Genomic DNA, 12,195 nt, shown 5'->3' on the forward strand with positions numbered 1-12,195 from the left:
CAGATACAGAAAAAAGCAGCTGTTAAAAAAGTCTTAAGTAAAACAAAAAAAACCACCTCAAAATATATCAAAAAGCTCAAACCAACCAACAAAACCAACAAACTCAAACCCCTCAAACATTACCATAACAACAGTGAGTCTTAAGTAAAACAAAAAAACACCTCAAAATGTATCAAAAAGCTCAAACCAACCAACCAAACCAACAAACTCAAAACCCTCAAACATTACCATAACAACAGTGATATATGCTCTTTTTACAGCTTCCCAATTCCTTTCTTCAGAGGCAGGAATTAAACAGGCATATCAATAATAAATTTAGCCCAAATTTGCTAATCCAAGTACTGTAAACAGAATGAGTAAAAATCCTGTATTACTGTATCACATAATATTGCTGTGAGACAGTAGTTATCACTTACCCTGACAACATCTCAAATATAAGAATTCCTAGGGCCCACCAATCCACAGCTCTCCCATGGCCTTTACTTTGTATAACTTCTGGTGCAAGGTACTCAGGAGTGCCACAGAGTGTCCACGTTCTGAAAAAAAATACCAAACACAAAACAAACTCAAAACTGGATTGAAGTTAAACTGAAATAACAGTATAAGGAAAAAACAAACACAGATTAGAAGTCCCCAACCTATACCTATGCGTTTTTATTGCTCTCCAATTCTCCTGCAACAGGGATATAAGGAAATTAAGAAACTTCTTGACTGCAGAAAATATCTGTCGTCAAGCAAGTGTGAGATAGGCAAGTAATACTATTTCTGATATATTTCAATGTCATTTTTTAGTCACTAATACAATTAATATAAGCTCAGGATAAACAGCACTATATTGCTAACTATATTTCAAGTTCTAGAATACATGAAATAAATTGAAGCTAAGCAGTTCCAATCTGAAAAGAATATTCTGAAACCATTTCTTCCAGAAATGTCAACTCTTGACATGTAGAATTTGCCTGGCTTTGCCCCCTTGGCTTAGGATTAAATATATGCTTGAGAAAAAAAGATGTATTTTCATTCTCAATACATAAATATCCACAGAAAAATGGATACATTATTTGGTATACATGAAAATAAATCTGATAGCAAGTCAGAAGATGAAACTTTGAGACAAAGTGCTCACCAATTCAAGAGAAAATGAAGTAACAGCATAGAATAACAATATGGAAAGAAGAGATATATAAGATATGACAAAGACTAATCACAAATGGTCACCACGCATGACTTCTACCTTACACCAAAACCACTTCTAATTGATTATTTGTGAGAGCAGGAAGAAACTTTTCCAATCAAACTGGTAATACGCTTCTGAACAAATGCATTAAGATGAGTAGCAATCAGCTTTGGAAGTAATATTAAACTTCTTTCAACTTCTTTTTTCTGAGACTTCAGAATTATTTTAAAGAGTGCTTTTGGCAGTTTTTTTTTTTTGTTTCTCTTTTGTTTGTTTGGGGTTTTTTAAGCCTTAGCCTTGATTCATAGAAATACTTACCATAAGGAAGAGGAGCTGTACAGTCAGTTAAGGCTTTAAATGAAGAATTATGACTTGAATTTCTTTAAGCTTGATTTTAATATGGCAAAAGTTAAATTACTTCAGCTAAACTGTCAGAATGTATTAGACACACTGTGCATCCATGTGCTCCATGGTTCTTGAAACTACATTCCTTAGTGTAAAAAATACATCTTTAATTTGTCTCATAAATTTATCTCAAAAATATGAACTCTCATTTTCCAAATCAAGGACACTCAAGAAAATTCTTACATACAGCACTGCTTTACACTACTGCCATCTAGCAGTTGCCTACATCAAGACTACAGAATGCAGAAAACCAACAAAGTTCTGCTGCCTTTTAAAACCAGATAGTTCTCCCTCTCCCAAATTTAAAAAGTGGTATTACAATCCATCATATGAATTGTTAGTCATACTGCTTTAGCCAGCTCAGCAAATGAAGCAGCTGACAGTTATATTGTATTTGGGAAGGAGGTGGTTTTATCCCTTATCATGGTCATCAACATACAATAAAAATCAACCTAACATTTGACCATCACTTCCAGGACCTACAAAATTTGCTGAAGACAATATAACTAAAAGGACTCCTAATTACTATAGAGGTTATTAACAATATCTTTTTTTATTTAAGCAAAAGAAAAACTGCAAATTAAGTAAAGGCCAATGTACCAGCAACAGCCCAGCTGAAGGCATACAGACCAACTGGTATAATGCTTTTCAGAAAAACAAAGGTCTAATAATATAATAGCTGTAAAGTTCAAAACAAACCCTTTCTACAACCTTAAGGTAACAGTAATTTATAAAAAAAACCCTCCTCATCTTTCTTCTTGACACTGCCTTTTTTTAAAAGCAGTGGCACATTCATTTATGTGCATGTACTTGGAAGAAACTGAAAAGGCTAGTAAGTCTTCAATTAAGCAACACCAAGGTGGAAAAGAAACAAACAGCAGCTGAGGCAAACATGTGCCATTTTGGAGAAAAAAATTAGAATTTTCAAAACTACACTATGACTGAAAAGGGAGGAACAAGGACAAATAAAAGGACATACCAACAGGGATCAGAAGAAGACAAGAAAACCTTCCTTCTTTTCTCTGTCTCTAGAAAGAAAATATTAAGAGCCTAGCCCTTTAGAAATTGTACTAATAAGAAGATAAATGTGCTGGCTGCTACCCACAGTGGGAACATGAGCTATGAGCCAGACACTTTCTGAAATGCAGCTTAATTGTAGAGGGACGTGGTGAACCTTTCACACATGGTAATGAGAACAAAGGAAAATGTGTACAGAAGAATCTCAATTAGGCAACTGCAGAATCACTCAAAGGCATTATGAATCAAGAATGTGTAATTGTATCAAAGGTCTTCTGCAGACCATGTTTTAATTCACATAGCATGTCTTTTCTAGGACTAGAGTGGCAGGTTGCCTCACAATGTCTGAAAAACAAATACTTCATGTTCTATTTCTGCAATCCATATACACTGTACATATATGCATGTATCTATCCACATACTCACATACTTACACCTAAGATTTATGTGTACAGATGTTTGCCATGCACATAAATGAAAAAACTTATCATCAAATAGCCTATGCCATAAACAAAAGAACCTACTGGAGCAAATTAGTGGATAAATGGCTGACAACTGTATTTTTACAGTGACAAAACCAACATGGTGAAAATGACTTCAGCTAGTGGGGAGAATGCTATGTCCTTCAAAATAAAACAACACAAAAAAATCAGGCTTGCATACAGGGAACTACTAGTTTTCTAACTGATCATGTCCTGCTCCTTCCAACTTTATGTTCTGTATTTATATTACCTGTTGTATAGTTACAGGTGAATCAGACATGAATATAAAACTATTATAGCATTCTATGATTCAGTTCAACACGAACTGATCAACTTCACTGTCCCCAAAACAATATGGGAAACAAAACCCCAAATAAAACCAGTAGTGATAACTTCTTTTGATGTCCCAAAATATATTTGAACAAATTTAATCTTCAAGACTCATTTTCCAGGTTGAAAAATATACTCTGATGTGAACTATCACCTTATTTAATGAAGAGTTACTTCTGTCATGCCTTAAACCACAGAAATCCAAATCAAGAATAACCACTAAGTGGCAGCATCGACATCTACAGAGAAAGTTTTAAGAATTTTTATGACAAAGTCTTATGGAGAGACTGTCTTACTTTCGTACATGGAAGTAAGTAGTGTCACCACTTTCTGCAAAAAGTTAATTTGCTTTAAAAACAAAGTACTAAAAGAAAAGGTTAGCATTTGTAGGCCTATTTGCTCGCCCAGTAGAAACTGAATTCGATCAAATGTGTTGATACTAAAACTCTATGGTTTTAAACAGACTTTCAGATGTTGAAAGGTAAATAGAACCAGCTTATTCCTAGTTGTCTACTGTTCTTCTGTCCCGAGGCAACCCAGCACTGTGAGGACGTAAGCCATGGGGAAGCAAACCTTATGACCTTCATATGATTTGATTTGTCTCATCTGACTTTTACTTCATAAGGATTCCATTCAGTAGCTCCCTCAGATCCACTGTCCTTTCAAACTGTTCTCCTCACATACTGAACTGTTTGTTGCAAAAGCAGCATCAAACAGCTACCCAGCTGAGTGAAGAGGATGAGCACCCATGTAACACCAAACTCACTGCTAGGCTAGTTTAGATATCCAATTAAAGCTGACAGTGTTGTAGAAGCTACAGTTAAATAAATCACTTGTACTGAAGCCTATTGTTTCTGTCTAGATTTTTGCAGTTTGCTTTTAGCAACAGTCTAGTGAAAACATAATATCCAATTTTAAAATGTTATTTCCACGCTACAAAAATCTCTGGAAGGAAAGCAGAAGGTAACACGAGTTACGAAACATTCAGCAATTCAATATATATGGAGGATTAACGTACATATCTTAATATTTGCTCATATTACTTTGCTGAACTCAAGATGACTGTTGAAAACTTATATGTATGAAACTACTCATATAAACATGTTTTTCTATGGTTGCTTATGTGTGATATTGCTCCTAGTTGTACCTAGGGGCTAATATTGGTTTCTGTGTAGACATTTTAAGATGATCATTCTCTTCATACTAAGGGATTTGCCACGCGTGAACCACCCGGAGTGTTAGATGAAAGGCTGAATAGAGAAATAAAACTCTTTTCTTCCAACTGTTTAGCATGCAAAATGTAATTGCCATAACAAAAACCCACTTACCTATCCACCAGTTTTTTAGCAAATCCAAAGTCGGTAAGCTTGATATGTCCTTCTTTGTCTAACAATATATTTTCAGGTTTTAAGTCTCTGTAAACTATTTCTTTGGAGTGCAGGTATTCTATTGCACAAACAATTTCTGTAGAGTAAAACAGTCCTGTGCTGTTGTTGAAACGGCCCATGTTGCGCAGGTAACTAAAAAGTTCTCCTCCTGGCACATACTCCATTAACATATATAAAAAACGTTCATCGTGGTTGGTCCAAAACCTGTAATAAAGATAACATTTTATTGAATAAAGAAATTATAGCTTTGAGTTTCTGTAAAATGGTCTCTGTTACCTCAGCTATGTACATAACTAATTTCTGATTCCTAGTCTGCAAATCCAGCAGGATTATGGAACAGACATGCAAGTAGCTGATTTAACCTGCAACAAAAACAGGGAGTCAAGGATGCATACAACACAGCCCAAGAAAGAAAAGTAACTGACAGACTCTGTTTCACAGTACAAAGTTGGTCTCTGCTAAGCACCAAATAAGTGACTTGATATCAAGACTAGATATTTCTTACACACCTTATATTTTATTTAATCAAATATTGACAAAGTGATGTGGGATCAGCAGAATCTGCTTTTATAAAGACTTTCATGTTCAAAAACAGACAGAGTTTTCCTTGCTGTCTCCAATCCCTCCTTCCCTGGAAATACACAACCCCAACTAAAATATCAGATCACAATGCTTGGTATTCTATGGTATCTTTCACAAAAGCAGCAGAAAAGCAAAACTTCAGAATTAACCTAATGATAAGTACCTGACGTTCCTCAGACTGCTGCCTTTAAATTAAAAACTGTTATTGTGGTACAGTCATTATTAGAGTGCAGTAAAGAACGGGCAAGGAAGAAAATAAGTAATTCGATGTGGTTTTAAAATGTTTCATTACAGAATACAGGAATCTTCTCTCTCACAGTCCCCTAAACTAAGTTTTCTTTCTATTCACACTGAAACAAGTCACATATCCTCAAATGTAACTCAACAGTTAAGAAGAAAATAAGTAATCTGGTAACACCGTGAAGAACACTCTAGAAAACAAAGATCTATCCCTAATTCTATAATAAAAGATAGAGAACACTGTATCCCTACCTACTTTACTGATACAAGAACAGAAGCTCCTTTAGCTTCTAGTAACTGCTCCTGTATTATCACAAGAAAAGAAAGATCAAATACTTTTCTTATTCTCTCTCCTTCATTACCTGGTACTTAAGCAAGGCAAAGAGCCTTAGGAAAGATAAGCAGAGCAAACTGAGCTCCCAAATCCATGAAGGACTTTTACTTAGCAAGATTTTCTTCCTTGATACCAGCACTGAGGCAACCAAGAAAATGAGACAGACTATCAAACATCAGGACCAGCTCCTCCACTCCTTCAAAATGATGAAGAGCACAGAGCCCAGGGTTGCCTTTTGCTTTGATGAAACTTCTTCCCTATCACAGTCACCAACATTATTAATCAGCTATTGATGTTCACAGTATTTATTGACTATGTAAAAACACTCTGGAGACATTTTAGGTAGTCAAAGTTGCACCTACACTGATCAAAGAAAGAGGAACAGGAATGGGCAGAACAAAGCAAAACACAATGGACAATGACATGAGCATAGATGATGCAACATCTCATTGGACATTTCAACAGAAAAGGCTCTAGAAGACACGAAGAATGTTTGCTGGCACACAAGTGAACTTCCATTTGAATTGTGTCCTTTGGCAACTTTAAAAATCTGGTATTTTGGAAATAAGGTACGAATTAAATCCAATAAAATTTGATCACTGTATGGAACACGAATCCTTGAATCCTCATCTCTGACTTCTCACCCAAGTTTCCCTAGTCCCACTGCTCCTGACACATAGACCTATGGAGTTGGGAGTTTTTTTGAGTTTTCATTGGTTTTAGTAGGGTTGTTATTTTAGAAGAATTTACATATGTACATAGATATATACATGAAATCCTGTTCCCCCTGTTCTGTCCATTTTTCAACCAGTCTAACCAGATGTACTCAGCCCTCTCCATCTTGCTTTCCTCCAGGCACCTCAAACTCCACATAGCCTAGAACTCATCTTACTGATACTGTGCCACATACAGGATTTCTGAACACTAGCTGGAAACTAATAGTGCCATGATGCTGGAAATAGCAACAGCACAACGGAGAAAAAGCTGCTCCCTGCAGGGCTCATTCCATCCTTTGGAAGACTACCATGATGTTGCTTCTTCTTTTTCCTGTGATAGCCCTGTGAGGATGCTGCACTCACTGCAGCTAGGGATTAACTAGGGCTCTGTCTAATTTTATGTGAAACTGATTTAGGCAGGTAAATGCGAAACAAATCTTGGTCAATAGCCCCGTATCCATACATGAGAAAATATACATAGAAATTAACTGTGAAGAGAAAAGTAGGATACCTTCTCCCTTTAACAACAGGATCATTGGGATCATTAGAAATATCACAATTCCACTAAAGAAAAAAGGTATTAATGAACTGTGTTTAAATCATGTTTAGGATCATTAGAAGTATCATAATTCCACTAAAGAAAAAAGGCATTAATGAACTGTGTTTAAATCATGTTTCTCAATAGGCTCCAGCACTTAACCTCAAATATGGGAATATCAAAGTCCGTGAAGTGCTGCAGTTACTTAAATTCCTTAAAAATAATGTTTGCAAAAGAGAAGTTCACATAAAATTCCCAAAAATTAGATACTTAAATCTATTAATATCTTAAGTTAGATACCTACAGGACATATGTGCAGAAACGCTTTTATCACCATTCTAACATCAAAAATCATTCTGGAAGTCATTTTGATAAGCCAATCCTAACAATTCTTCATTAGTATTTTGTGCTCACTTAAGAAAATTTCTCTTCTGTAGTGTGAAAACTAGTGACAGAAAAAATCTTGTAATAGATTATTGCTTGAATATTTAAATTGTGCCTTTTGATTTTAAAGTCTTGATTCTTCTATAATAAATACTTTAGTGCAAAGTCTATTTTAGTCTAGATTGCATCATAGAAATTAAGTGCTCAGTGTTGGTTAAGTATATAAGAGCTTGTAAAGAGACTCTGGAATACCTGAACTGCACTTTATATATGAGTTAAATGAATGAAAAAAATACAAGAACTTACAATCTGATCAAAAAGGGGTGGTTGACTTCTTTCAACACAGACTTTTCATTGTGCACATGTTGCTCTTGTTTCAGTCGAATGACATCAGGAATGCTCATTACTTTCAGTGCAAAGTAACGTTTGCCCATTTTTTCCTTCACCAGGTGAACACGCCCAAAGGTACCTGTGCCTGAAATGTTGAAGCAGAAACATCAGTTTATTGCAAAAATTAAAAAAGCTAATTTGCTAAATTAAAACCTCAGGAACTCAATATCTGGTTTGTTTCTTTTAGTTTTCCTCATAATACTCATGTACTTCAACTGTTTTCACAGACTTCTTTTTCTGGAAATGTCTCAATTTTTAGTAATAATAATTTAATAAAAAGTAATGATATTGTGATAATAAAATTCTTTGGGGAGATACTGGAAGCATTTCTTGCAAAGAAGAGAAGTAGCCCTAAGATAGGGTCATGGATACATGCACAAAAAATAAGTATGAAATATATAACTCTCAAATTTAACCCATGTAAATGGAAGAAGCAAAACTGTTGCCAACTGCAGAAGACAAGTTGGGAAAAACTCTCTTAAATTTCAGAGATCAATTTAAATTCTTTAGGGAGGGCCAGGCTCAACTCAAAAGTATCACTCAGCTTATTATATCCACAGTGTGTGTCATAAAAGAAAAAAAACATCACTGACCAATGCTGTAATGTTCAATTGTAATGGCTTTAATAACTCCTCAACACAAAAAAACTACTTCACTTTCCATATATTATTTATTAAAACAAGGCAGTTAAAAGTCAATCAGGGCTTAAAATGTAAGAACTCATAACTCAGAGTACAAAATATAGAATCATGATGACAACAACAAAAAATTTAACAATATTAATCTCTCAAGGTTTGGTGACTGAGAACAGTTGTCTCCAATTATTCAGGTGAGGAGATTATTCCCTTATACGTGCACAGAGAGGTGAAGTGATTCAGTAGAATAAGAAAGTGAGGGGAAAAAAAGAAATATTTAAAAGCTCAGACCCTTCTAAAAAGAAATTTAAAAAAAACTTGCTTATAGTGCTGCAACATTGAATCACACATTAACAGTATCTTTCTGGCACCCTTTTTTGGAGTTAATACATTCCTTTTTCAATTCACTCCTAAAATATAAAAACATATTGACTTTTAAATAATATACTGGGCATTTCTCTATTCAATACAGTAGTCATTAAAGCTCCTTTTAAGCATGTTGCACTGAAGACAATTAAACATAACTGAACGGAGTATTTCTTTTAGCTAGACATGGAAGTTAAAACCAGCACATTCAACCACACTGTTATTTGTAGTGCAGCACAGTGTCATACATTTGAAGATGAACACACATTTCAGCTCGTTGGGTGGTTGCTTATTGGTTTTCCACTCATTAAACAATGCTGTGTAGGTTCCATTACAAGAGTACGGCAGATATTTTTAGTCCCATTCTCTGACAGAAGTATGTACCACTATAAAGGACACTTTGGCATTTATACCAAATGCCTAACTTGTAAAAGGTCACTCTCTACAAAAAAGTCAAAATCTTGTACTTCAGCTCAGTCATGCCCTTGTTCACACATAGCCTAGGGAAGGCAGCCCACAGTCCTGTTACAGGATTATTAACTGGTATGGCAATTGATTGCAGATTTTGCCAATAACTTATCATCAATCATACATCAATTTTCTAGGATGTGCAACAGGTGTAGGGAGATGAGTGTTTATGTGAAAGGAAATAAGAGTTTTGTGAGAGAGGTAGGGAAGACAGAACAAAAAATGAACTTCTAAAACTATGTTATTCGGGGAGAGGAAAAAAGACAAGCAAATTTTTGCTTCTGGTAAGTTCAGAAACGTGAGAATTAATTTTGAACATGGTTTTGGGTTTTTTTCTGTAAGCGTATTCTCACGTAACACTTTTAAATCTTATTTATTTTTCCTTCCTCGCAATATTGCTTAAGACCATTGCCTTTAGTGCAAGACAAAACAAAATACTCATCTTACAAACTAGAAATTAACAACTTCAGCAACCCAGTTTTGTGGAACTTGCAGCTCCACTACCAATACAGCTTTCAAAACCAGCTCTCAAGATAAAACTTCTCACAAACCCAGCAAGGATAACCATTGTCCAAGCACAGAAGATTCTATCAAAGAAGTTTTACATTTCCACCTGTCCCAAGTTACTGCTCTTGAACCACGAAAACCACACACAGGTCTCAGAAAAAAAAGCCTCCTGTTATAGCGAAGTAAGCCATCAGATTATCCTGGAAAATTTATCATGCAATTAAATCCTTTAGGAATGTAGTCACATTACATGACTATACCTGTAAACAAGCTTATTTGCTCAGGGATGGGCTTCTGCAATAAAAGCACTCCAAAAAAAAAAAGCCCAAAAGCTTCCAAGAAGAGACATCTGTTCAAGCGACCTTAAATACTGATTATTTACATGTACACTGAATGCACATAAAAAAATTAACTTAGGTTATTTCAGAATTAGAAACTGGAATTTAAATTCTAAGTAAAAAGACTGCCAAGAGTACCTGAAACTAAAAATAATTTTTAATTTTTGCGACTTGGGGAAATTAACAGTACTAACCCTATAAGCAGATGCAAGTTTTACATGCATTTTGATACTTTCATGAACAAAGTGCTTACAAAGACACATTCAACAGAAAAGTCTGAACACACATATTGTTCCTAGGTCTCTACTGCATGTTTCATGACTTGTTCTACTCGTCCTCGAAATTTTTATTTTAGAATGCTTTATTTTTTCCTTATGCTATTAGTCTAACTTTACGAACTCAAAAATAACAACAGTAATAATATCAGAAATCACAAGTTCCACCCATTTTCAAAGAAGGACCTGTCGGGGACTTGTTTAGCAATAGTTCTAACTTTGGAAACACAGCCCCTTTAAAGTGTCTCTGCCAGGAACAGCAAGGCCTGGCAGGCTATTCCAGACTACTGGCAAGCACCTAATCTAGAGAGCCTCTGGGAAAACCAGAGACCACACAGACAGGCGAGAACATAGAACCTCCCTAACCAGTTTTATTGTTGGACTGATCACAGGCAGACTTTTTATCAAATATCTTTAGCACAATTTCAAGCAACTATGGAAATCACCAAGATAATACAGACCAAGAAAGCAGCCCTCTAACATTTGTTTTCAGACCTCTGCTCACAATGAGTTTTCTCCCAATCAAGTCTTCTCAAAAAATCCACTAGCTGGCAGTACCCAGACACACACCCACCACCCTTCCAGCACTTTTGACAAACAATATGCTCTCTTAAAGCCTGAAAGAAAAATAAAACTGATGTTCTGGAATTTACTTAGACAACTTAAGCTGTTCAAACTCCTCTTGCTGGAGGAATAAAGAGCAAACATGGAGAGTACTTTGTATTTTATCAACCAAGAGAAAAAAAATTGGACTTTAAGCATATGGGGCCATTAAAAAGAGGGAGCAGGAGAACTTGCTGAAACTTAAAAACAGTTGTATAAAGTATGCAAATGAGGTTTAATTTATGCCTTTGCACAGCCACATATGAGAGTAATTGTTGAGGGGTTTCTTTTTATGCTTGGCCAGTCTTCAAACAACAAGATAAAGTTTGCATACAAAAAAGGACTATAATTCAAATATCTCACTTCAAACTTTTGGTCTTGGTCTCCTGCACATGCTTTTAGCCATTTCTGCAAACATTTTTAAAATTTTCTTCCTTGCAGTTATGGGGAGGGAGTAGGAACAGTCTGACAGTCAAAGTGGGAGGCTGCAACATGTTATGGTAAGGAAATTTAGCTGTTTTATAAAAGCAGGTCGTCTTGTCGTGACTAGGTGGAAATTCTGCTCCTCAGATTCATGGAAAAACTAAACTGAAGCAGTGAAGTGGCAGCATGTCAGATGAAGGCCCATCACCATAAATTTGAGGGAAAGTTTTTGAAGCAAAAAAAGGCAGGGTCACTAGTCTTCCACCAAAGCACCACTGCCTTCTGCCCTCCAGGGATGACACTAAGCTAATGGAACAGTTTCTGTTAATCCCCAAGAAAGGATTGTTTAACTTTATGCTCCATCACCTCAGAGCTCAGCTGTACTAACTGACTAAATCTGACCTTTTGCGACAGATTTGGAAACATTCCTTAGGGTTACCTTAAAATACAAATATTCTATTCCTGCAGATAAGGATTAAAGGAAATACTGCTTACAGATTTGCACATTATTCTACTGATGTTTCTTCAGTATTTGGTTCAAACCAAGAGAACTTCAGGGACGTTGTACCTTTCTGGATGAGCCCTGGGATATATCAG

General features: G+C 35.6%; 1 protein-coding gene across 1 annotated transcript; it reads right to left on the reverse strand.

Annotated features, from left to right (window-relative positions):
• Positions 1-412: 412 nt before the first annotated feature.
• On the reverse strand, positions 413-8,068 carry PRKX (protein kinase, X-linked; the record flags this gene model as incomplete). The annotated part of the gene is made up of 3 exons (XM_009082449.1): positions 413-536; positions 4,740-5,003; positions 7,900-8,068. Coding segments are annotated over 3 exons (557 nt in total), but the record flags the coding sequence as incomplete, so codon positions are not given.
• Positions 8,069-12,195: the final 4,127 nt, after the last annotated feature.

Source organism: Acanthisitta chloris, unplaced genomic scaffold (genome assembly GCF_000695815.1).
Source record: "Acanthisitta chloris isolate BGI_N310 unplaced genomic scaffold, ASM69581v1 scaffold9189, whole genome shotgun sequence".
Classification (NCBI taxonomy): Eukaryota; Metazoa; Chordata; class Aves; order Passeriformes; family Acanthisittidae; genus Acanthisitta; species Acanthisitta chloris.